We start from the raw sequence: 25,287 nt of genomic DNA, 5'->3' as shown, positions 1-25,287 counted from the left end.
CACCATGTTAGCCAGGATGGTCTCGATCTCCTGACCTCGTGATCCACCCGTCTCGGCCTCCCAAAGTGCTGGGATTACAGGCTTGAGCCACCGCGCCCGGCCATCTCTGCTCATTGAATTTTTTAGGAATTGTCCTAATGGCTAGGAGAATGAACAGTTGGCCTGTAGCCGTTGATTTCTTGATCACTAGTAAGGAAAGAGGTTGTGCCTGTCCGCAGGACTCAGTCCCTAGGAGACCCCATGCTTCCTCTGCCATATTAGGCCAGAGCGTTGATCCCATGTGTTAAGGTTCCCCTTTCACAAAAACGACCCTTCCTTTTCTTTCCTCAGGCCTGGAATTTGCGTACTCAGCTGCCCCCAAGTCCATGCAGAGTGCCATAATGGGCTTGTTCTTTTTCTTCTCTGGCGTCGGGTCGTTCGTGGGTTCTGGACTGCTGGCGCTGGTGTCTATCAAAGCCATCGGATGGATGAGCAGCCACACAGACTTTGGTAAGAGCCAGCACCCTGTCCCTTTTGAAAACAGCCAGTGAGGGGAGGCGTGGGCGCTCAGGAGATGGTTGAGTGAACGGAGGTGTTTTTGCGTGGATGGCCTGTCCCGAGCTGCCTGTCCGCTGCTCCTTCCACAGCTCCGCGCTGTGCTGCTTGCATCGCTGCTTTTCCTTACATCATGAACGGTTTTCAAGAGACAAGCAAGTCTCTCTTCTCATCCCCGGGGCCAAGCCTGCCCTGACCACAGCCCGGTGAGCGGCTGCTGCACCCACCGCTCCTTATGGGGATGTCCTTGACGGACAGGCACCTTCTCCACCCCCGTCCAGCACAGTCTTCATGAGGCAGCTGAATCTGCACCCCAAGCTTCCCTTTCTTTCACTTGGGTGTGGTGTACTTTCATTTTCTTTTCCTGACAGTACCTTTTCTGATATGAAAAAGACAAGCTAGATAGTAAGTTACTTTTAAAAATAAACATATTACTCGTGATCAATGATAATGGGTTTTTACAGTTAATACCAGTAGTTGGCATCTTGAGTGTTGAACAGAACCACTCATAAAAGATGAGTTTTGTTTTCTTCAGGTTTACGATGCTTTTAAATGGACCCAGCAAGTGAAGGTTTCTTCTTTCTTTTCCTTTGTAAAAATATTTTATCCACGAAAACAACCTCGTTACTTTTTCTTGTATAATCATGTGGCATTTGCTCTGGTCTGGTAGTACTTAACCACTTGTAGGTTACAAATCCCCTTGAGAATCTGATGAACCTTTAGGGACTTTTCTGCAGAAACTGCAGAATTCCCAGAGTCCTTCCACGAGTGTAGGCCTGTGGAGTCCTAATGTAAGGCCCGGAACTCCAAGCCACCAATGTCCCCTGGATACTTGTCACCGATGTTTTCTGGCTGTGGGTGCCACCTCCATGGCCAGCTCAGGGCTGCTTGCTCTGAAGAGGGCAAGTGGATTTGGGGCTGGCATTTCATTCTCGCCTTCTCCTGAAGATGGACAGCCCGGGGAGTAAGATCCGCTTGTGGTACATGGGACAGACAGACTTCAAAGAAAGACCAAGTCCATAGCTCTGAAGACGAAGATTCTGGTTCTTGGTTTGTGTTTTATCTTTACATGTGTCATAAAGGATTGGCTGGTCATTCTCGTTGCTTTCTAGTCATTTAATCCTCATTCTTACTTTAATTTCACATCTCATAGTTGACCTTTCATTCATCATTTCTGTCTGACAGGTTGGTTGTGGATTTCCTGCATTGGTGCACTCAGGACGAGTGTGCTGGGGGTGGGCCAGGATCTGTCTGTTGTTTTCAAGAATGGAAAGTGTTCCATGAAGGAGGCGTGTTTGCCAGCAGCCCCCAGGCTGTGCCCCTCGGCTGCATGGCAGCCTGCTTGGTTCACACCAGTAAGGAGAGTTGGAGCTCATCTGTCGAGCAGCCCTTGGCGTCCTGGGTGGAGAAATAAAGGCTGTGACGTGGGAAATCCACAGGAAGCCCACTCCTCAGAGAGAGTTCTTCCTGAATTTGTGTGGCCTTGGAAGGAGCAGCAGCTCTCAGGCCAGGTTCCGGGGGTGTCTGTGCCACCCTTATCCCAGGCCCTGCCTCAGCGTCTCGTGACTGGCACAGGAAATAGCTTTCTGTAAAGTCACAGGACTGTGAAGGGAGAGTCCCCAGAGTTTTGTTACATTGGTTTTTTCTTGCCTGCCTCCCAGCAGGCTCCTTTTATTAGTGTTATTTAAGCTGGGGAGAACGTGCATACCATAGTAAAGGTCTCTAATCTTAAGCGCAGCTTGCTGTGTTTGCAGCCTGGATCTCAGTGGAGGCCCTTTTGGAAGCCCTCCTTGCATCTCTCCTTAGTTTACGGCCCCCCACAGAAGGTAAACCTGTGCTGTTCCAGCATTGGCCCCCACAGGTTACCCTGTCCTGTCCTGTGCTGGACTGTGGCTGTCTCCTTTCACTTAGCACTTCCATCTGTGAGTGTCTCCCCTGTACTTCTGAGTATCGCTCCTTCGTATGAGCGGTCACAAGGCATTTATCCATGCCGCTGTCGGTGGGTGCCCAGATGCTGGCAGTGTGGGGCTGTTGTGAATACCTGTCCTGCCTGTGAGCCTGCGGGACAGATGTGCTCGTTCCCCGAGGGCCCAAGAGTCTGTCTTGTCAAATGTCAAAACCCCAGTGTTTGCCGTCTTCCTATGTAATTATCCTTCTGTCTGTGAAGACGCCCAGGAATGCACGGGAGGTTTTCTCCCAGGCGACTTAGGCATTTCCGAACACCCTGTGTAATGCCACCGTAAGACAGACTCTGACGAGGCGTGGTGTATGTCTGCCGGCGGGCTCGGACCGCACCTCCGCTCCTGCAGGACAGCGCAGCCTTCAGTTCACGTGGCCTGCCAGCTTTAGCTTGGGAAGTTTTCCGTGACTGGTACATTTGAGGAGACTCGTGTTTCAAAATAGGCACATAAAATGATGTCATTGGTACTTTGATGACAACCTCGTCTCAGTAGCGTCAAAGGCCAGTGTTGGGACAGCAGTGACAGCTAGTGCCAGCCTCCAGGAAGCTGGGGCTTTCATCTCCGTTGAGTGCCCAGGACAGGGCCTGGTAAGTCGCAAGGACTGAATGAATATTGTAAAACATCTGTTGGAAAAAAATTAAGGTTTAGTCTGGTAGAATTCAGGATATTAGCAGCTCTCTTTCTCAATCTACTAGTAGACAGGAAGTTGTTATCTTCTTTAATCGGTGTGAATGAGCATTCTTTAAAAATGTGTGAGATCTTACCGTACAGATGTGTGGGGTTTTTTTTTCGAGATGGAGTTTCACTTTTGTTGCCCGGGCTGGAGTGCAGTGGCACGATCTTGGCTCACTGCAGCCTTTCACCTCCCGGGTTCAAGCGATGATTCTCCGGCCTCTGCCTCCCAGGTAGCTGAGATTACAGGTGCCGCCACCACACCTGGCTAATTTTTTGTGTTTTTAGTAGAGACGGGGTTTCATCATGTTGGCCAGGCTGGTCTTGAATTCCTGACCTGAGTTGATCCACCCACCTGGACCTCCCAAAGTGCTGGGATTATAGTCATAAGCCACTGCGCCCAGCCCCGACGCATATTATATTGTGTTTATTTGGTAAATGCACTGTTGAACATGCGATATATGTTCAGATAGAAAAAGGAAGTGCCAGAATAACCCAACTTTAAAAAGATCTTCAGAAGAAAGGAAGTCTCACTTTTTAAAATAAACAAATGAGAAAGTGTTTTTGAAGAGGAGCAGAAAATGGAGCAACTCGATTCCAAAGCACTCGCTTCCCTCGTAATGTTGCCGGCCACAGGCACCTGTGACCTTGTGCGGAAACATGCAGCAGTGCTTTCCAGCCAGTGGCAGGTGATGTACGTGGAACGGAGACAGAGGGACGGCCATGGTGGCAGGAGCAGCCGTGGTGGAGAGCACAGGGCGACACTCGGCTTGGCCTGGACGTGTCCTGGATGATCAGTCATGATGAGCTAATGTCCTGCCGTTTTCTGCACACATGTCGTTCCCATGTCTCCACGTTGAGTGGTGATATTAGCCGGTGCTGGCCAAACTCTGTTCTCTGATGGAGAGATGCCAGTTTGCAGGTGGACAGTTCCAGACCTCTGTGAAAGGGGGATTATGACTGTAGTGCGTGGTGCTGGCACCCTCACCGTGTCCAGGCTCCTTCTCGAGTGCCGATTTCTGAAACGCTGCTCCTTTTACCGATGAGGAAACTGACAGAGATCTCAGAGGCCGGATTCAAGCCTTACCACTTGAGTTGCATGGCCCATGACCTTAGCCTCTGCACTGTCCAGCCTGCTTGGGATGCAGACGTTGCATGTAAAATGCCTCCATAGTGCCTGGGACTGGGTTGGGTATTCAGTGTACGCTAACTCTTTTTTTTTTTTTCCCAGATGAATTTTATTTTATTTTATTTTATTTTATTTTATTTTATTTTATTTTTTTGAGACAGAGTCTCACTCTGTCACCCAGGTTGGAGTGCAGTGGCGCGATCTCGGCTCACTGCAAGCTCCGCCTCCCGGGTTTATGCCATCCTCCTGCCTCAGCCTCCCGAGTAGCTGGGACTACAGGCGCCCGCCACCTCGCCCGGCTAGTTTTTTTTTTTTTTGTATTTTAGTAGATACGGGGTTTCACTGTGTTAGCCAGGATGGTCTCGATCTCCTGACCTCGTGATCCGCCCGTCTCGGCCTCCCAAAGTGCTGGGATTACAGGCGTGAGCCACCACGCCCGGCCCTAACTTTTTGTATTAAAGTATGCGGAGGTATCTGCTTGTGTCAGGTTGAGGATGCTAAAACCTGAACATGTTTAAGACATTTAAAAACCAGCTCATCTCATCCTTTGACACATTGCCCAGCTGCTGGCCCTGGTGGGTTGGGTGTGTGGTTTCCCATCAGTGACCCATGCAGTGAATCCGGAGTTCACGAGGTTCAGGCTGTGTCATAGTGTGATCTGTGGTGCTACAAAGCGCACAGGTTCTGTAGCCAAGTTAGAAAGATGTTCACCTCGGGATTCGACAAGGAGATAGTCAGGTGCTCTTTTGTTACCTTCATGTCTGCCTTCCTCAACAATACAGTTCCAGGCCAATCATAACTATAATTGGAGGAAGTTCCCTTGAAGTAGTTGAAGGGAGGAACACTGCCTGAGAAAAGGCAGGAAGGAAATAACACCAGACCGGCTAACACTTGTTTCTGGTGGCGAGAACACAGGAAGGTAATTTTTTTACTTTGCCCAGGTGTTCTGGTGTGGGGGGTTAGCGGTCACAGGAGGCTGGGTTGGAAGGTGTCCCCTTGCTCCTGATTTGCAGCGTTGTCACATGGCCTTAGGCACACTCTGCATCGACACTGTCCCCTTCACTACCGCATGTGTCTCTGCAGGCCACGCAGGGATTTTCCTGAGTGCTGGGGAGCTACCTTTCCTCTAGTTTCCTCAGGGAACCTCCTCCTTTTACCTTACAAAAGAGAGGATGGGCTGCTAGGGGCAGGTGGGGGGCTGAAGAGAGCCCACCTCTGGAGCCCCCGTTGGAGATGTATCTAACTTCAGGGAGCTTCTCCAGTGGTTTTGAAAGCAAGATACTTGTGTATTTTGGACTACAGAGAAAACATTTGTTTCTTTTTTTATGACTCCAGTTAAACCTTAGTAGGAACCAGATTGAATAGTAAAGTCTTGAAAAATACCTGTAGCAGTGCAGCTTACCTGCCGCTTTCCTTTTGTTTTCTCCAGGTAATATTAATGGCTGCTATTTGAACTATTACTTTTTTCTTCTGGCTGCTATTCAAGGAGCTACCCTCCTGCTTTTCCTCATTATTTCTGTGAAATATGACCATCATCGAGACCATCAGCGATCAAGAGCCAATGGCATGCCCACTGGTGGGAGGGCCTGACCTTCCTGAGGCCATGTGCGGTTTCTGAGGCTGACATGTTAGTAACTGACGGGTGCACTGAGAACAGGCAAGACTTTAAATTCCCATAAAACTCTGCCTTCACTGAAACTTGCATGTTGCCTGGATTGATTTCTTCTTTCCTTCTATCCAAAGGAGCTAGGTAAGTGCCTTACTGCAGCGTGTCTCCTGGCACGCTGGGCCCTCCGGGAGGAGAGCTGCAGATTTCGAGTATGTCGCTTGTCATTCAGGGTCTCTGTGAATCCTCTAGCTGGGTTCCCTTTTTGACAAAAACCCACAAATGGAGACTGCAGTCTTGGGAAACTACACGTTAGTCGGCGTCCCAGTTTCTTAAACAAATGTATCACCTGCTTCCCATAGCCATGCGATCTCACCGTAAAAAAAAAAATTAATAAACTGCTACTTATACTGAGGAAAGTGAGGATTTTTTTTTTTTTTTTTTGAAGATAAAAGCATGGTCAGATGCTGCAAGGATTTTACATAAATGCCATCTTTATGGTTTCCTTCCTAAGAACAATCTTGCTCTTGCCATGTTCTTTGATTTAGGCTGGTAGTAAACACATTTCATCTGCTGCTTCAAAAAGTACTTACTTTTTAAACCATCAACATTACTTTTCTTTCTTAAGGCAAGGCATGCATAAGAGTCATTTGAGACCATGTGTCCCATCTCAAGCCACAGAGCAACTCACAGGGTATTTCCTACCTTACCTAGTCAGTGCTTATGTATAGCTTTATTTTGGTACGATTGGGACTAAAGACCGATCATGGTTGTATGTAAGGAAAACATTCTTCTAAACAGAAATAGTGTAATGAAAAATAATTGGAAGTGTTAAATGTGAACTGAGCTGTTTGGTCACATTTTTGTACTGTTATTGTACATGTATCTGGGGCTTCTACGTTTGTTAATAATTTTTCTGTATTTGTTGCTGTATTTTTGGCATAACTTTATTATAAAAAGCATCTCAGATTCGAAATCCGTGAGCTGGTTCTTTGCGTGGTTCGTCCTCGGTCGCTGTTGGTGTGGCATGTGCTCACGGGTGTCGTCACGGGTGTGCTCACGGGTGTGCTCACGGGTGTCCTCACGGGTGTCCTCACGGGTGTGCTCACGGGTGTCCTCACGGGTGTCCTCACGGGTGTGCTCACGGGTGTCCTCACGGGTGTGCTCACGGGTGTGCTCACGGGTGTGCTCACGGGTGTCGTCACGGGTGTGCTCACGGGTGTCCTCACGGGTGTGCTCACGGGTGTGCTCACGGGTGTGCTCACGGGTGTCCTCACGGGTGTGCTCACGGGTGTGCTCACGGGTGTCCTCACGGGTGTGCTCACGGGTGTCCTCACGGGTGTGCTCACGGGTGTGCTCACGGGTGTCGTCACGGGTGTGCTCACGGGTGTCCTCACGGGTGTGCTCACGGGTGTGCTCACGGGTGTCGTCACGGGTGTGCTCACGGGTGTCGTCACGGGTGTGCTCACGGGTGTGCTCACGGGTGTCGTCACGGGTGTGCGTCACGGGTGTGCTCACGGGTGTCGTCACGGGTGTCGTCACGGGTGTGCTCACGGGTGTGCTCACGGGTGTCGTCACGGGTGTCGTCACGGGTGTCGTCACGGGTGTCGTCACGGGTGTGCTCACGGGTGTCGTCACGGGTGTCGTCACGGGTGTCGTCACGGGTGTCGTCACGGGTGTCGTCACGGGTGTCGTCACGGGTGTCGTCACGGGTGTGTCACGGGTGTGCTCACGGGTGTCGTCACGGGTGTCGTCACGGGTGTGCTCACGGGTGTGGTCACGGGTGTGGTCACGGGTGTCGTCACGGGTGTCGTCACGGGTGTCGTCACGGGTGTCGTCACGGGTGTCGTCACGGGTGTGCTCACGGGTGTCGTCACGGGTGTCGTCACGGGTGTGGTCACGGGTGTCGTCACGGGTGTCGTCACGGGTGTCGTCACGGGTGTCGTCACGGGTGTCGTCACGGGTGTCGTCACGGGTGTCGTCACGGGTGTCGTCACGGGTGTGCTCACGGGTGTGCTCACGGGTGTGCTCACGGGTGTCGTCACGGGTGTCACGGGTGCGGTCACGGGTGTCACGGGTGCGGTCACGGGTGTCGTCACGGGTGTGCGGGTCACGGGTGTGCGGTCACACGGTGTGGTCACGGGTGTGGTCACGGGTGTGGTCACGGGTGTGGTCACGGGTGCGGTCACGGGTGTCGTCACGGGTGTGGTCACGGGTGTGGTCACGGGTGTCGTCACGGGTGTCGTCACGGGTGTGGTCACGGGTGTCGTCACGGGTGTCGTCACGGGTGTCGTCACGGGTGTGGTCACGGGTGTCGTCACGGGTGTGGTCACGGGTGTGCTCACGGGTGCGGTCACGGGTGTGCTCACGGGTGTGCTCACGGGTGTGGTCACGGGTGCGGTCACGGGTGCGGTCACGGGTGCGGTCACGGGTGTCGTCACGGGTGCGGTCACGGGTGCGGTCACGGGTGCGGTCACGGGTGTGGTCACGGGTGCGGTCACGGGTGCGGTCACGGGTGCGGTCACGGGTGCGTCACGGGTGTGGTCACGGGTGCGGTCACGGGTGTGGTCACGGTCACGGGTGTCACGGGTGTCACGGGTGTGTCACGGGTGTCGTCACGGGTGCGCTCACGGGTGCGCTCACGGGTGCGCTCACGGGTGCGGTCACGGGTGCGCTCACGGGTGCGCTCACGGGTGTCGTCGGTCACGGGTGCGGTCACGGGTGCGGTCACGGGTGCGGTCACGGGTGTGGTCACGGGTGTGGTCACGGGTGTGGTCACGGGTGTGGGTGTGGTCACGGGTGTGGTCACGGGTGTGGTCACGGGTGTGGTCACGGGTGTGGTCACGGGTGTGGTGAGGATTCCTCCCCGCTGCATGGAAGGCACAGACAGAGCTTCCCGAGTCGGGAACTGAGGGGAGGGTGGGGAAGGGCGCTGCTGCACAGCCCTGGGATGCTCCGGGGCGTCTGCTGATTCTGCAGCCTCCTCTGCATTGAAGGATAGTTTCAGCATTTGGAGAAGACAAAAAACAAACCAAAAAACCCTCACGTTGTTGTTCGTTGTGTAATACAAAGTATAGAAGAACTACAGAAAAATATAAGGAAATTTCAACCAATTGAGGTAGAATAGAGTGAAGACAGATGACACTGATGGTATCACTGCATCTCAGAGGGGCCGGAGGTGTGAGCCCAGGTTAAAAACAAGTGGGGCAGGTTTTGAAAAGCCTGTGCTAGGAAGGATACCACTTTCCAGAGACAGAATTCATGTCTTCAGGATATATCAAATGTAAAAGTATGTGCGTTGTGCGTCTGATGCCCCGGGCTGTGTGAACAGCGAGGGAGCCGCCACATCCGTCCGCCTGTCCCGCCAGCTCCCGCTCCTAGCTAGGTGCACCCTTGATGTTACGAGGGAAATTCTCTCCAGAAAGTCAGTTGAAGGGTTGAGAGTCATCAGGGTACCAGCCTGTGATATCGTGATGAGATAAGAAACAGATTTGGTCTGGGCCCTAAATCCCTGGGACAGAACTCCCACAACCCCTGTAGATAGGGCACTAGGAGAAGCCCGCATTTTCATATTTGCTGTTTGACCCCTTGACCCCAGCTCCTGACCTAGAGCTGCTAAGGCCTTTGTAATTTCCTGGGTGATGGGAGCATCTTTTGTTCTAATGAGGCCATCTGTGGTGGCTCCTGGACATGCTCAGGAGGGGGGCTGCTTACTTGGGGAGCCAGCCTGGTGATAGGAGGTGGGGGACTCGTAGCCCTCCCCTCCCCCACCTCCAGGAATTCTTGACTACGTAATGAAGCCTCCATAAAACCCCAGAGGCCTGGGGTTCTGAGAACTTCCTTGTTGCTGAACTCATGGGGGTTTCCCGAGGGTGGCACACCTGGGGGGCTTCCCGGTCCCCTTCCCACACACTTCACCCTGCACAGCTCCACCTGCTGTCCCTCCATGTCCTCGTCACAGCCTTGATAATAAACAGGCACACGGGAGTACAGTGTTTCCCGAGCTCACAGCCGCTCTGGCAAATCAGCTGAACCCGAAGAGGGAGTCCCTGCTTTGTCGTTGGTCAGAAGCGTAGATGACAGCCCACTACTTGCGCCTGGCATCTGCCGTGGGGGCAGCCTCGTGGACCTGAGCCCTCAGCCCTGGGATCCTGATGCTGCCTCCAGGTGGGTGGTGGCAGGGCATATTGCAGGACACTCTAGGATGCTGGTGTCCCCCGGAGCATTGTGTGACGCGGGGAAGGAAAGCCTCTTTCCCATCCGGCGTCAGAAGTGTTCTGTGAGAGTAAAGTCTGTTCTTTTATCGGACAACTTTTTACGTTTTCATCTGAATTTAGAGAGTAGTTGATGAGGTTCACTCTATAGCATGAAGCAGTAACTGAATAAATAAGCACAAAACACGTGTCTGCCCTGAAGGCTTTGGTGTGTGTGTAACTGGCTTTCGTTGGCCTCATGAAGCAAATGTCTTCTCACTCCACGTGAAGATGCTCACCCCGACTTTCTACTCGGGGAAGCTGGTCAGGACAGGGCTTTTCATTTCTCCACGGTGTCACGGGCAGATGTGGAGAAAAAGTTCTTAAGACTGACAGGGACCCACCGGGCCTGTGGTCAGTGACCCCAGGGTGAGACCGACCGCACGTCCTGCCTGAATTTGCTGACGGGCTGTGCAAGTTCAGGGTCCCTGGGGCCGGCCTCGTGCCCCCCACACCCAGGGGCCGAGATGCTGCTTCCGGGAGGATTGGGGAGCGCACAGCACCACATCACATCACACTTCCCCACAGCCCAGCATCTCACAGTCACACCAGGCCCGTCCAAAACCCTGATCACTTCCGAAATCCAGGTAATAAAAAATGGATGATCCTCCATATCACCAATTCTTTCACTTGGTGCAAAATCCCATCACCTGGGGAAAAAAGCACATAAAGCAGGGGCCGAGTGCTGCAGTGATAGGAAGTCGCTGTGCCACAAAGTGATGCACTGTTACTAACACGCGCCAGACACCTTACGGGGATTCTCGATGAAGTCACTTGAGTAAATATTTTTAAATGTTCATTGTCACATGTTGTTCTTTTGGAAACAGGGCCTTTTAAAGGAGATAATGCCTACCAAGTGACTTGTTGGACGAGAATCTATTAAAGCAAATGAAAAGTACAGAATGTAAAGGGCGAAAGAAACAGCCGAATGATGGAAAGCTGGATGGTAACAAGAAAACTCAGCATTTGCTGGTTTCCAAAGGAGCTAAGCAAGCTCAGGTTGTCACAGGGCTGCTTGGAGAGGAAGCCAGCCCAATGCCAGGGACCTTGTTTTTTCTGTTTGACCTAATCCCAAACCAATGTGTCGTGAGAGACGTGTCTCGAGACGAGATGAGCAGATACCCCCAGATGTTCAGGGAGTAGGCCTGGCTACAGCCTCCCAGCAGTGAGGACAGCACAGAAAGCTGTGTGCTGGTCTCTGTGCCGGTCTCTGTGCCGGGCTGTGTCTCTAGTGACATCAGAATTCAGCCACAGAATGCATAGGGAGTTGAGGAGGCTGACAGGTAGCACCGCATTTCCCAGAAACGCAGGATGAGCCCCTTGACCTCTAGGGCTTTGATGGTGGGAGTTGAAGTTGGGCAGGTCCATTGCATAACTTCCCTTACCCGTCCCTAGCATCTCCCTGTTGCTCAATCAGAGCTTCTGTCAGGGCGGATTGCGTGGGGTCAGGAGTTTGAGACCAGCCTGGCCAACATGGTGAAACCCCGTCTCTACTAAAAATACAACAAATGAGCCGGGTGTGGTGGTGCATGCCTGTAACCCCAGCTACTCAGGAGGCTGAAGTAGGAAAATCACTTGAACCCGGGAGGCGGAGATTGCTGTGAGCCGAGATCACACCACTGCACTCCAGCCTAGGTGACAGAGGGAGACTCCGTCTAAAAAATAAATAAATAAAAACTATTGGTATATTAATCCTTTTCTGGAACTCTCAAGTCAATCACGAATCCCTTCTTTCAAGCTTAAAGGGCTTCTCCAGACAGATGTCCAAAAGCGGCTCTGCATGTCTGATTGCTGTGATTGGGGTTGGAAAGGATGCATTTGGAGCCACCTGCGGGTAGACACCTGTCGCCTGAGTTTGGGTGAGCTCGGCGAGGGCCTGGATGTTGACGGTGTAGGGACCTGAGGTTCCCAGGCTAAGGAGTTGTCTTGGAAGCCAAGTGAAGGGAGCATTTCCAGAGGATGGGGTGGTCCACGCTGTCACAGGTCCTGCCGGCAAGCTGAGCTCTGTGTGGGGTCCTGACAGGCTGCAGACAGCTGGAGGAGAGAGGAGACGCCCTCAAGGGACTCACAGAAAAGAGGAATGCAGGGCAAGGGAGGTTTCCACTTTCAAGAACAGAGAAATGAAAATAAGCTTCTTCCTGAAAGTCTGGCTTCGGAGTAAAGTGGCGAATTTTTTTTTTTTTTTTTTGAGACAGAGTCTCACTCTGCCACCCAGGCTGGAGTGCAGTGGCACGATCTTGGCTCAGTGCAACCTCCACCTTCCAGGTTCAAGTGATTCTCCTGCCTCAGCCTCCCTAGTAGCTGGGACTACAGGCACCCGCCACCACCACGCTCGGCTAAGTTTTTTATTTTTAGTAGAGACAGGGTTCATCATGTTGGTCAGGCTGGTCCCAAACTCCTGACATCAGGTGATCCGCCCACACCGGCCTCCCAAAGTGCGGGGATTACAGGCGTGGGCCACTGCACCTCACCCTTTTTTTTTTTTTTTTTTTTTTTTTTTTGAGACAGAGTTTCGCTCTTGATACCCAGGCTGGAGTGCAATGGCGAGATCTCGGCTCACTGCAATCTCTGCCTCCCGGGTTCAAGCAATTCTCCTGCCTCAGCCTCCCGAGTAGCTGGGATTACAGGAATGCACCACCACCCTGACTAATTTTGTATTTTTAGTAGAAATGGGGTTTCTCCACATTGGTCAGGCTGGTCTTGAACTCCTGACCTCAGGTGATCTGCCCGCCGTGGCCTCCCAAATTGCTAGGATTACAGGCATGAGCCACTGTGCCCGGCTTTTTTTTCTTTTCTTTCTTTATTTTTTTGAGACAGGGTCTTGCTTTGCTGCCAGTCATGGCTGGCTGCAGCCTCAACCTCCTGGGATCAAGCAATCCTCCCACCTCAGCCTCCGGAGTAGCTGGGACTACAGACTTACATTACACCCAATTACTTTTTTATTTTATATTTTGTAGAGTCGCTGTCTCACTATGTTGCCCAGGTTGGTCTCAAACTCCTGGTCTCAAGTGATACTCCTGCCTCAGCCTCCCAAAACACTGGGATTACAGGCATGAGCCACCGCACCTGGCCAAGAATTTAGTAGAGATGGGGTTTCACCATGTTGGCCAGGCTGGTCTCAAACTCCTGACCTCAAGTGATCCACCCGCCTCGGCCTCCCAAACTGCTGGGATTGGAGGCGAGAGCCACTGCACCCGGCCATGTGACTATTATTTTTGTAGGAAAGGGCTGGATTCCTGACCTAGCTCACTGTGTTGGGTGAAGGCTGGGGTTTGGATTTAGTGAGTGGAAGATGAGGTGTAAATGGTGCAGATGCTTTTACTGGCCCCTACACACAGCAGGATCCTGAGCGTGGCAAGAAGATGCCATTCAGGGAGAAAGAAGCCTCCAGGTCCTCACTGTTAGCAGAGTCTAAGGGGGAAACACAGGGGGCTGTGAACTTGGAGGAGAAAAAAGAGGGAGTGGAAAAAGCCATGCCTCCACCACGGCTCTGCAGGACCTAGGGCCAGGCAGGCCCAATCCAGCATGAATGTTGAGGTCATGGGGGCCAGCCTTCCTGTGACATAGCTGCCTCTCAGCATCCATCCTGGTAGAGAAGCAGATGGCTGCTGAACTGGGTTGACTAATATAGTCCCAGCCTTCATGTCCTTCCAGAACCTGTGACCCCATGTGGACAAGGTGTCTTTGTGGATGGAATCAAGATGGGGCCACACTGGATCAGTGTGGGGCCTAAATCCAATGTGACGGGTGTCCTTGGAAGAAGGGAACTGGGACCTCCTTAGAGGCTGTGATCCTGCCTGTTCCAGTGGCACAGAAACCAACCTTTGCTGCCTGGCAGCCAAATTCCAGGGTGTTGAAGCCACCTGCGTGAAGCCCTGGCATGTTGTCACAGGAGAAGCTCATCGTCCATCAAAAATGCCTTCCGCACAAAGCTGGTAAATGCTAAAACTGCTTCCTCCAGGACCGGCAGTGCTAATAGCTTACAAAATCAAACTTTCTTCCTGCAGATCTAGACACGAAGTTTTATTCTTTATATTACTGCACAGATTTACTTCGTGAGTACAGATATGGACATGAACAAGATGACCAGCTTCAGAGAACTGAATTAAGAAGAAAGAAAAGCCCTCCCCGCTCTCAAGTCATCCAAACTCCCCACGCAGAGAAAACGGGCCCCAGCGGGCCACCTTATTTCCTTTTCATTTTTGGTCTAGGACTTTAATTTTTCTACATCCCGAACACAAAAGCCGTATGTTCCTGAAGTCAGGAAAACCGCAGTAGCCCATTTATACCCAGCAGAAGTTAAACCTGTGCTCTGTGCGTTCGGGCTGGTGAAGCAGCACTCCATGACGCCGCTGTAACCGGAATCCCATCTCCGCCGGGCAGAAGCGCTTCTGGAGAGCTGCTCTCCATGCTCACACTGCAATTTCACATCCCTCAGGGAAATGGGAAAGAGCCACTCGGAGCTGTCGCTCAGTGATGGGCCACAGGGCTGGGACCGCCAGTCCTTTCTGGGAGGGCACGGCCTTCTACACAGAAACCTCCAGCAGGCGGGACGACGCGGTGAGATGGGACGAGGGAGTGAGTGTGCGCGGGATGGGCACAGCTTTCCTCGGGAGCAGGTGGACCCTTGAGGGCTGGTGCCCAGGACCACTCCTGCCCAGCACCGACCCCTGAGCCCCACCCCTGGGCCCTCGCACCTCCCGATGCCCAGGCCGGGAAATCGTCCCCTCCACATAGGTTTCCTGGAGGGATTGTGAGGTCGGTGGGCCGGGGAGGGCCACCCGTTTGTAGATGTCTGATCCTGCTCAGGCACTTTGCAGCATTTGACTACCGGTGCGGATGGAGACCAGTGTGAAAACACCTGCTTCAGGGGGCCAGCTGTGCCCCCTCTCCACGCGGAGCAGCCTCCCTGGGCCAGGAGGACTCACCTCTGGCATTTTTGGCCAGCAGCCTCCGGGATCCCCTGATGACGCTGTCAGCATTCAATTTGGCAGATTTGTCACCCACCGGAAGCCCCTCATTTGTTTATTTTATTTTATTATTTTTTGAGACAGAGTCTCGCTCTGTCACCCAGGCTGGAGGGCAGTGGCACAATCTCAGTTCACTGCAACTTCCGCCTCCCAGGTTCAAGCAATTCTTGTGCCTCAGCCTGCCGAGTAGCTGGGATTACAGGCACCTGCCACCACGCGTGGCTAATTTTCGTATTTTTAGTAGAGACGGGGTTTGCCATGTTGGCCAGGCTGGTCTCGAACTCCTGGCCTCAAGTGATCTGCCCGCCTCAGCCACCTAAAGTGCTGGGATTACAGATGTGAGTCACTGTGCCCAGCCGGGAGCCCCTCATTTAAAATGACCCACCGGCCAGTGCCAGGAGCAGGGCAGCTGAGGCGAGGCCCCTGCCCTAAGCAAGTGCCTCGCAGAGTCCTTCACCCATGGCAGCCTCTTAAAGTGAGTTAGTGTTGGGAGCAGGCATTAGATCATGAGCTTGTTCTCCATTAAAAAAACTTACTGAATTGACAAAAATTGTATATATTAATATTTATTGTGTACAACACATTTGGAAAGATATACCTGGTGGAGTGGTTACATCGAGCTAATTAATATGCATTAGTGCACATATTTTACTTGTGATTAAGAACACTTGAGACCTCTCATCAATTTCAAGAACATAATACCTGGCTGTTAACTATAGCTGTGTTGTGCAATAGATCTCTAGAATTTTTCAGTTAACTTTGGGTTAGGATTCAGACCAGCTTTGCTGTGAGCTGAATAATTACCACCCCCAGCCCCCAACCCCAGGTGTCCTGCCCTGATCCCAGAACCTGTGATTGTCACCTCACATGACGGAGGGCACCTTTCTCGTGCGATTATGTTGATGCCGTGGAGATGAGCAGATTGTCCTGGACTAGCCAGGTGGGCCCCAAGGTCACAAGGCTCTTCATGAGTGAAAGACGGAGGCAGGAGGTCAGAATCAGAAGATGGGAGGACGAGGGCCAGGTGGGAGCGACGTGCTCCGAAGAAGGAGGGGAGGGGCCCCAAGCTCAGGGGTTTGGGCGCCTCTGGAAGCTGGAAGAGGCCGGGAAATAGATTCTGCTCTGGGACCTGCAGGGGGAACGCAGCTGTGTCAGCACCCTTGGTTTCAGCCGATGTGTTAATTCGTTCAGGCTGCTATAACCGAATATTGTAGCCGCGGCTTCAACAACAGGAATAGATTCTTCAGAGTCCTGGGGGCTGTGGCGTCCAAGGTCAAGGCGCTGGCTGATTGGACGGCCGGTGAGGCCCCTCCTGATTTGCCCATCGCCTGTTTCATGCTGTGTCCTCACGTGGTACCGAGATCCTCTCCTTCCTATCCCTTCTCATAAGGGCACTAACCCCATCATGAGGGTGCCACCCTCGAGGCCTGATGGCCTCCCAAAGCCCCACCTCCTGACACCATCACCCTGGGGACTGGGCTGTCACATAGGAATTTTAGCAGCACAGTGTCTGGAGTGACCAGTGAGTCCATTTTACAATCTGACCTCCAGAACTGAAAAATAATACATCTGTGCCATTTTAGGCCACAAGGTTCTCCATACTTTGTTGAAGCAGCAATAGGAAATGAATGGAGAATGTCTGTTTGAATGTAGTTATGGAGAATATTTGTTTGAATGTAGTTAATCTTCCATGCCGCACTCACGTGCTTCCTCATGTTTTTGAAGCTACAGAAGTAAGTGATCATCTCACGGCCCTAAGGTAGTTCAGCGTTCTCTCCTGGGTCTTTTGAGTTTGGAGAAACCAGGGACTCGTTCCTACCCCAGCTCCCCGGTAGGCCGTGTTGTGAAGCTCTCCTATGCCCCAGGGCTGAGATGGGGCACGAAGTTGAAGGGAGTGCCAAAAATCTCAGTAGCCAGGATAAAAAATACTTAACTCAATATTTTAAAAACTCAAAATTAATGCAAAAAAATCTCCATGATGAACAAAAGGCTGCAACAGTGAACAGAGGCAGGACTGTTTCTGCTCTTTCAGACTCAGCCGCCCCCACCTCTCCTGCCAGGCCCTGCCGCACACGGTCACTCCGTTTCTCAGCCCTTGGAATTGTCTATTTCGAGGCTGTAACATCCCTGGCACTCCGCCACGCCCAGCACAATCTCTGGCTACTCTGAATTGTAAGTGGGTGACTTATCCAAAGCCACCTTCAAATGAGCCAGAATTTACAACTTCACTTCTATATAAGTCATTTGTCTTTTCTAGAGGAAGGGAATGGACACAGTTCAGGGAGGATCAGAGAAGCTTCAGAGTGGATTTATGCTCAGCATTTAAAATCTTTTAACCCAAACCAAGCCTCGTACGCCCAAAGGACTTCCCGCTTACTGCTCTTTAGGGCTCAGATATTTCAAAGACATAAACCAAACCACACAGGTCAGCATTTTTCTAATGTTCCAGACACCATGCTGAGTTCAAACTGACTCAGTTATTCACAGTGAATCATAACAACATTGGAAACAACGCCAACAGAGTCAGAGAGGCCGAGCGCAGAGGCTCACGCCTATAATCCCAGCACTTTGGGAGGGCGAGGCGGGTGAAGCACTTGAGGTCAGGAGTTCGAGACCAGCCTGGCCAGCATGGCAAAGCCGTGTCTCTACTAAAAAAGTACAAAAATTAGTCAGGCGTGATGGTGAGCACCTATAAGCCAAGCTACTCAGGAGATTCTCAAGTCACCGCTGAGGCAGGAGAATCATTTGAACCCAGGAGGCGGAGGTTGCAATGAACCAAGATCACACCACCGCACTCCAGCCTGGGCAGCAGAGCAAGACTCCCTCTCAAAAAGAGAAAAAATAATAATAATAATAATAACCAGGCATGGTGGTGAGTACCTGTAAACCAAGCTACTCGGGAGGCTGAAGCACGAGAATCACTTGAACCCGGAGGATGGAGGTTGCAGTGAGCAGAGATCGCGCCTCTGCACCGCAGCCTGGGCCACAGAGAAAGACCCTATCTCAATAAAAAGGAGAGTCAGAGAAGGAGATTCAGCCTGGTTCTTATTGTGCATCAGAGGTTGTTCATTCATTCACTCCTATCATTCAGTCACTCAACAAGTATCCCTCAGCCACCTGTCAGTTTATGCTGTAGCTCCATTTTAGACAGGGACGCAGCAGTGAACTAAATAGGAACTCAGCTTTCCTGGAGCTCACATTTTCATGCAAGAGACAAATAATCAATGTGTCAGCAAACAGTCACATTTCGGAAAGTGAAAGGGTTTTGAAGAAGCGAAGATGATGTGATGCATGACGAAGTCGAAGGAGGGGCTGTGTCTTAGGTTGGCTTGTCCAGGGACACCAAGGGACCAGGAGCTGGCTTGCTAATATCGAAGGACAGAGTTTCAGTCCGGGAGAACTAAGGGAAAAGCCCAAAGTCGGGAGAAAGCTTGATGCATGCAGTGAACAGAAAGAAGGCCTGGGAGGGAGGTGAGGGAGGCAGGGCTGACGCGTAGAGGCAGTGAGTAACCACACAGAGCAGGACTCCGGAGAAAACCACTTCTGGTTTTTCTTTTTTGTTTGAGATGGAATCTTGCTCTGTCGCTCAGACTGGAGTGCAGTGTCATGGTCTCGGCTCACTGCAACCTCCGCCTCCCGGGTTCAAGCAATTCTCTTGCCTCAGCCTTCCAAGTAGCTGGGATTACAGGCGTGCACCACCGTGCACGGCTAATTTTTGTATTTCTAGTAGGGGCCGGGTTTCACCATGTTGGTCAGGCTGGTCTTGAACTCCTGACCTCAAGTGATCTGCCTGCTTCAGCCTCCGAAAGTTTTGGGATTACAGGCATGAACCACCGCCCCCAGCGGCAAACCATTTTTTTTTTTTTTTTTTTTTTTTTTTGAGACAGAGTCTCACTCTATCACCCAGGCTGGAGTGCAGTGGCGCGATCTTGGCTCATTGCAACCTCCGCCTCCCGAACTCGGGCGATTCTCCTGCCTCAACCTCCCAAGTAGCTAGGATTACAGGCGCCTGCCACCACATCCGGCTAATTTTTGTATTTTTAGTAAAGATGGGATTTTGGTGTGTTGGCCAGGCTGGGTCTCGAACTCCCAACCAGATGATCTGCCTGCCTTGGCTTCCCAACAAACCACTTTTTAAGGACAGCCCCCACCTTCGATCAAGCAGTTGGTGAGATTCCCATGAGATGTCCAGCATTTGTTATGCAGCCTGCTATCTAGTGGCCGAAACATAGAACTACAGGCTGTTTTCAAAAACGGCAAAGGAATTTTCTTGAATGCCTCTAATAACGAAATTGTGCAGAGAAGGAAAATACCGTTAGCTTTCGCCAGAATGTTTGTATGGAACCTGGTCACTCAGGTTGTTTTTCCAAAACCCCTTAGGTTCAAAGTCAGTACGAGTTTTGAACACACCGGTCGTCTGTCATGTGAGGGGATATATGCCCTTGCAGATTTGCTCCTGCACTTTGAGAGAATGACCACACCTCAAGCCTGGGCTTTCCTGGAAGACAGCCTGAGATGCAGCCTCAGGAGCAGGAGTGAGGATGAGGGAGTGAAACTGGAGAGGAAGGAGAGCAGGTGAAAGAGAAGTTCCAGAGCTGATGGCCACTGCGGGTACCCGGGGCCGGACTCCCTGGGTCCTTTGGAGGAGCCTTGTCGAATGCATCTCAGAGCTGTCTGCTTGGGCACAAGACGGGGTAGGCAGGGAGAAGCTATCCCTTGGTCCCATCCTCCCTCCACGCACAGGGTTCCTTGAGCATAGCTGCCAGCTCCTGGGTTAGCCAAGGGCCGGGGCTGAGCAGGTTTCCAGGCATCCCCACTATGGAGTCAGAGTCTGAGTCCTGGCAAGTTGTCTTGGTGAACTGAGGGTACTGCCCGCATGGGCAGACCTGAACAGAGACGGCCAACTCAGGGGCACTGACCTGGACAGATGCCTTGCACACACGCTGGAATTGTTCCCAAGGCAGAACTGGTCTGGGAACCACGAATGGGGCACTTCCCAGAGCGTTGGATCCAGACACCCTCACCTCGTTCATCTGGTTCTTCCAGGGACGAGTGTTTGCCCCCGTGAGTTCCAGGACCTGGCGTTTCCACAGCTGCTTGCTGTGCTGGAGGAGATTTTCATCCTGAGCCTTGGACCAGGTTGGGGCGGGTCAGATCCTGAGCCTACAGGAGGCTGAGATCACCAACAGGCACCCTCTGGCTATGTGTGGCGTTCGGGGCACCCTGCTCAGCTTGGAGGGTATTTTCTTCAATTGACCTAATAGCTCAGTGTTCTCACTAGGGCTGCTGCAGGACCAGATTTCCACTGACTTCGTGGCTTACACAGCTGGAATTTATGCTCCCTGTTCTGGAGGCCAGAGTCTGAAATCACGGTGTTGGCAGGTCTGGCTCCCTCCAGAGGCTCTGTGGTAGGAGGCTCCTTGCCTCTTCCATCTCCTGGTGGCTTCCAGCATCCCTTGGCTTGTGGCGGCATTGCTCCCATCTCTGCCTCGGTCTTCACGTGGCCTCCTCTCTGTGGCTGTGTCCTTTCCTGTCTTTTAAAAGGACACTTATCATTGGACTTAGGGTCCACTCAATTCCCAATGATCTCATCTCCATTCTCTTTATTTTTTATTTTTATTTTTTTCTTCGAGATGGAGCCTTGATCTGTTGTCCAGGCTGGATTGCAGTGGCACGATCTTTGCTCACTGCAACCTCCGTCTCCTGGGTTCAAGCATTTATGCTCCCTGTTCTGGAGGCCAGAGTCTGAAATCACAGTGTTGGCAGGTCTGGCTCTCTCCAGAGGCTCTATCTATGTTAGGAGCCCTTCTTGCCTCTTCCATCTCCTGGTGGCTTCCAGCATCCCTTGACTTGTGGCAGCATTGCCACCACTCAGCCTCCTAAGTAGCTGGGATTACAGGCGCCCACCACCACACCCAGCTAATTTTTGCATTTTTAGTAGAGACGGGGTTTCACCATGTTGGCCAGGATGGTCCTGAACTCCTGACCTCAGGTGATCCACCCACCTCAGTGTCCAAAGTGCTGGTATTACAGGTGTGAGCCACCATGCCCAGTCCTCATCTCCATTCTTCCTGATACCTGCAAAGGCCCTGTTTCGGAATGAGACCACATTCTGAAGATCGGAGTGGGCATGAATTTTGGGGGAATGCTAGTCACACCACTAAACACAACATTGGAGAAAGAATCACGAGATTTTTTTACATCATAAAATCCAGACTTCTGGCCAGGTGCAGTGGCTCACGCCTGTAATCCCTGCACTTTGGGAAGCCGAGGCGAGTGGATCACTTAAGATTGGGAGTTTGAGACCAGCCTGGCCAACACGGTGCAACCCCATCTCTACTAAAATTACAAAAATTAACCGGGTGTGGTGGTGGGCGCCAATAATTCCAGTTACTCAAGAGGCTTAGGTATGAGAGTCACTTGAGCCTGGGAGGCGGAGGTTGCAGTGAGCCGAGACTATGCCACTGTACTCCAGGCTCGGTGATAGAGTGAGACTCTGTCTCAAAAAAGAAAAAGAAAATGAAAAAGAAAATCCAGACTTCCAAAGACATCAGAAAATTGGTCAAGATTGGATTCTAGGCCCTAGGCCATCTTCTTTGGAAGGGGCATCTCTTCTGATTTGTTGCAGTTCTGGCCGCTCAGAGTAGGCACAACTATACCCTCTTCCTGGCTGGTTAGTGAATTGGCATCACCCACCCGGGCTGGGCAGGGTCTGAGTGTCTGGCCATTGATGTGAGAGAAGTTAATAGTTGGCAGAAAGTGCTGAGTAAGCTGCTGGCTTCATTATGGCCGTTCAAAGTGAAACAAAATTGCTGTGCTTTGAAAAGTCCAGCATCAGGGGAAAATAGACCCTTTCCTTCAGAACCTTTATAATGGTATGTCACAGGTTAGAACAGAACACCTCCATGAATTTCTGTCTTGTGCAGACAATTCGCATTACAGCAATTTATATCATTCCAATTAAGTAAAGCCATTACTTCCTTTACTCATTAGTTCAGGTGGCTCTTACCTTGTTGAGAGAAGTTCATCCAAGACACAGAGGCTTTATGTGGTCTAACCTTGCCCGCAGTAAAAGAGGGTCTGTCTGCTGTCGCATGTAACCCTATGAAGGTTCATCAGTACTGGAGAGATGGCGTTATATATGTGGCTAGAAGCATCAGAAATCCAACACAGTCTGGCTGAAGCATGATAGGAAACTAAATGGTGCAAATAAATAAAAGCGTACACATGGATTCCAGGTATGGGTGGATCCAGCAGCTCACGTCATGGTACCAGCACTCTGTCTCTTCCCATCTTTTGGGTATGATTTTATCTGTGTTGACCTCACTCTCAGTTTATCCTGCAAGGCTGCAAGAGCTTCTGGTCACCAGGAACTCCATGCTTTTATTCTACCAACGTTGAGACCTGTGAAAACCAGGTTTCTCCTTCCCACAAGTTCCACTAAGAGTCTTACAATTGATCTCATTGGTTCTAACTGGAAGGGTTACAGACACATGCTCACCACCACAGCCAGGAATGTGCGAACCTCCTGCTGGCCAGGACTGGTTCACACCACAGCCCTGGAAAGCAAATCAGGACCAGCTCTCCCAAACCACGTGGATAAAGACTGGGGGACTGTGGCTCCCCAAGGAAATTTTGGGATATGTTTTGTTTTGTTTCTAGGGATGGGGTCTTGCTCTGTTGCCCAGGTTGGAGTGCAGTGGTGCAATCGTGGCTCACTGTAACCTCAACCTCTCAGGTGCAAGCAATCCTCCCACTTCAGCCTCCAGAGTAGCTGGAACTACAGGCATGCATCACCATGCCCAGCTAATGTTTTAATTTTTATTCTTATTTTTGTGGAAACGGGGTCTCACTATGTTGTCAAGGCTGTCTTTGAACTCCTGGACTCAAGCAATTGTCTCGCCTCCGCCTCCCAAAGTGCTAGGATTACAGGTGTGAGTCATTGCACCCTGCCTTGGGATGGTGTTTCCAAAGTAAGAGGAAGGAAACTTCAACAGATTAACAGATGTCTGCTACATATTGTGTTACCCATTGATATGGTCTGGCTGTGTCCCCAGCCAAATCCCATCTTGAATTGTAGCTCCCATAATGCCCACGTGTCATGGGAGGGACTCTGTGGGAGGTAATTGAGTCATGGGGGCAGGTGTTTCCCATGCTGTTCTCGTGATAGTGAATAAGTCTCACGAGATCTGATGGTTTTATAAAGCGCAGTTCCCCTGCACACACGCTCTTGCCTGCCACCATGAAAGATGTGCCTTGCTCCTCCTTCACCTTCTGCAATGATTGTGAGGCCTCCCCAACCATGCGGAACTGTGAGGCCTCCCCAACCATGCGGAACTGTGAGGCCTCCCCAACCATGCGGAACTGTGAGTCCATTAAACCTCCTTTCGTTCATAAATTACCCAGTCTCAGGGATGTCTTTATTAGCAGCGTGAGAACAGACTAATCCATCAGTTTTACCTATTTGGACTTTTATCTGGATCTCAGGCTTTCATCCAAGTCCACAGCCCTCAACAGCCAAGCTCCCAGCACTCTGGGGAGTAGTTTACCAACTCAACACACAACTCTGCCTGCATTGCCTTATCTCACCACCCATAGGTGGTCCCTGATCCAGGGAATGGTTTATGCTAGTCAGTTTCACGTTGACGTGAATTTCAGGCAGGGCCACTTTGCCAGAGGGGTGGTGTGATGGTGGCTTTTGAATGGAGGACCAACCAGATCTTGCACAGAGATAGTCACAAACTGATGCGGGGCACAAGCCTCAGACCCTCAGACAGCGTGTGAGCTGGGCCATCAGAGGTGACCATGAAAAGAGGTGGTACAAGAAAGGGGACCCAGGGCCCACCTGGAATGCAGCGTTTCCAAATCAGACCCATCCGTGCCACTATCGTTGTTGCTATGTCCACACGTATGAGTTTACTGGGGCTTCCCTAATAAAGTACTACCAGCTTCATGGCTCAATATGACAGAAACTCCATCTGTTCTGGAGGCAGACACGACTATTCTTATTACACAGACAAGGTAACACGCACAGAGATATACGGCCCCTTCCCTGCATTGCTCATTTAGGAAGCAGGAGAGCGGGGGTTTAACCAGAGAGAGTCTGCTCTGAAGACCATGTTTCTTCTTTTTTTCACTTTATGTATCATTTGTATTCTTTTTTAAAGTATATATTTAAGACATACAGCATGATGTTTTGATTACTACTGTCAAGCATATTAGCATACCCATTATCTCAAATAGAGTGTAGTAAAAGCACCTAAACTCTACTGTCATCCCATTTTCACTACGGAAAACACTATTATTGGCCGGGCGCAGTGGCTTACGCCTGTAATCCCAGCATTTTGGAGGCTGAAACGGGTGGATCACCTGAGGTCAGGAGTTCAAGACCAGCCTGGCCAACATGGTGAAACCCCGTCTCTACTAAAAAGACAAAAATCAGCCAGCCATGGTGGCATACACCTTTAGTCCCAGCTACTCAGGAGACTGAGGCAAGAGAATCACTTGAGCCTGGGAGGCGGAGGTTGCAGTAAGCCGAGATCACACCACTGCACTCCAGCCTGGGCGACAGAGCAAGACTGTCTCAAAAATAATAGTACCAAAGAGAAACATACCAAAGATGAAAAATAATTGTAACATTAAATACCATGAAAACAGCTAAACTCAGTTGCCTGCCTATTTCAAAATAGCTAAAAGACAAGACTTGAAATGTTCCCAATACAAAGAAATGATGATGGAGATCCTAAACACCCTGATGTAATCACTGCACATTGTCTGCATGCAGTGAAAGATCCCGTGTATTCCATAAACAAGCAGAATTATTAGGTATCAGTTAAACATTTTTAGAGAAATTAGCCAGTGCTGAGGAGGTGTTAAACTGTACGTGCACCTGAGTGAGACTTGCTCCTTGATTTCCAAAACATGATTGAAAAGAAGCTTTCTCATTATCTGGGTGGATGTTATTTCATGCCACAGATGTGCAGCTGTAACTCATTTCCCGACGGTGGTGGCGTGCATCCCACCTGTGTGGAAACTGGAATCGGGCTTCATCTGGCTTCTAGTAGCCAGTGATTAGGGCTGTGATGGAGGGTGGGGTGCTGTCTGTGAGTCTCATTCCAGAGGTTATAAAAATGAAGACGGACAGCCTCCTTCCAGCCAGGCT

General features: G+C 51.1%; 2 protein-coding genes across 2 annotated transcripts in view; one reads left to right on the top strand and one right to left on the bottom strand.

Annotated features, from left to right (window-relative positions):
• The window catches only part of SLC15A4 (solute carrier family 15 member 4), a 33,088-nt gene extending 26,207 nt beyond the window's left edge, over positions 1-6,881 (top strand). The window contains exons 7-8 of the mRNA XM_050748581.1: positions 331-489; positions 5,726-6,881. Of these exons, the coding sequence (XP_050604538.1) occupies positions 331-489; positions 5,726-5,886 (320 nt within the window). The 3' untranslated portion in view covers positions 5,887-6,881. The remainder of the gene's footprint in view (positions 1-330; positions 490-5,725) is intronic.
• The window catches only part of GLT1D1 (glycosyltransferase 1 domain containing 1), a 582,479-nt gene that overhangs the window by 177,279 nt on the left and 379,913 nt on the right, over positions 1-25,287 (bottom strand). The window lies entirely within an intron of this gene.

This window comes from Macaca thibetana, chromosome 11, assembly GCF_024542745.1.
Source record: "Macaca thibetana thibetana isolate TM-01 chromosome 11, ASM2454274v1, whole genome shotgun sequence".
NCBI lineage: Eukaryota > Metazoa > Chordata > Mammalia > Primates > Cercopithecidae > Macaca > Macaca thibetana.
This window is presented reverse-complemented; position numbering and strand designations above follow the sequence as displayed.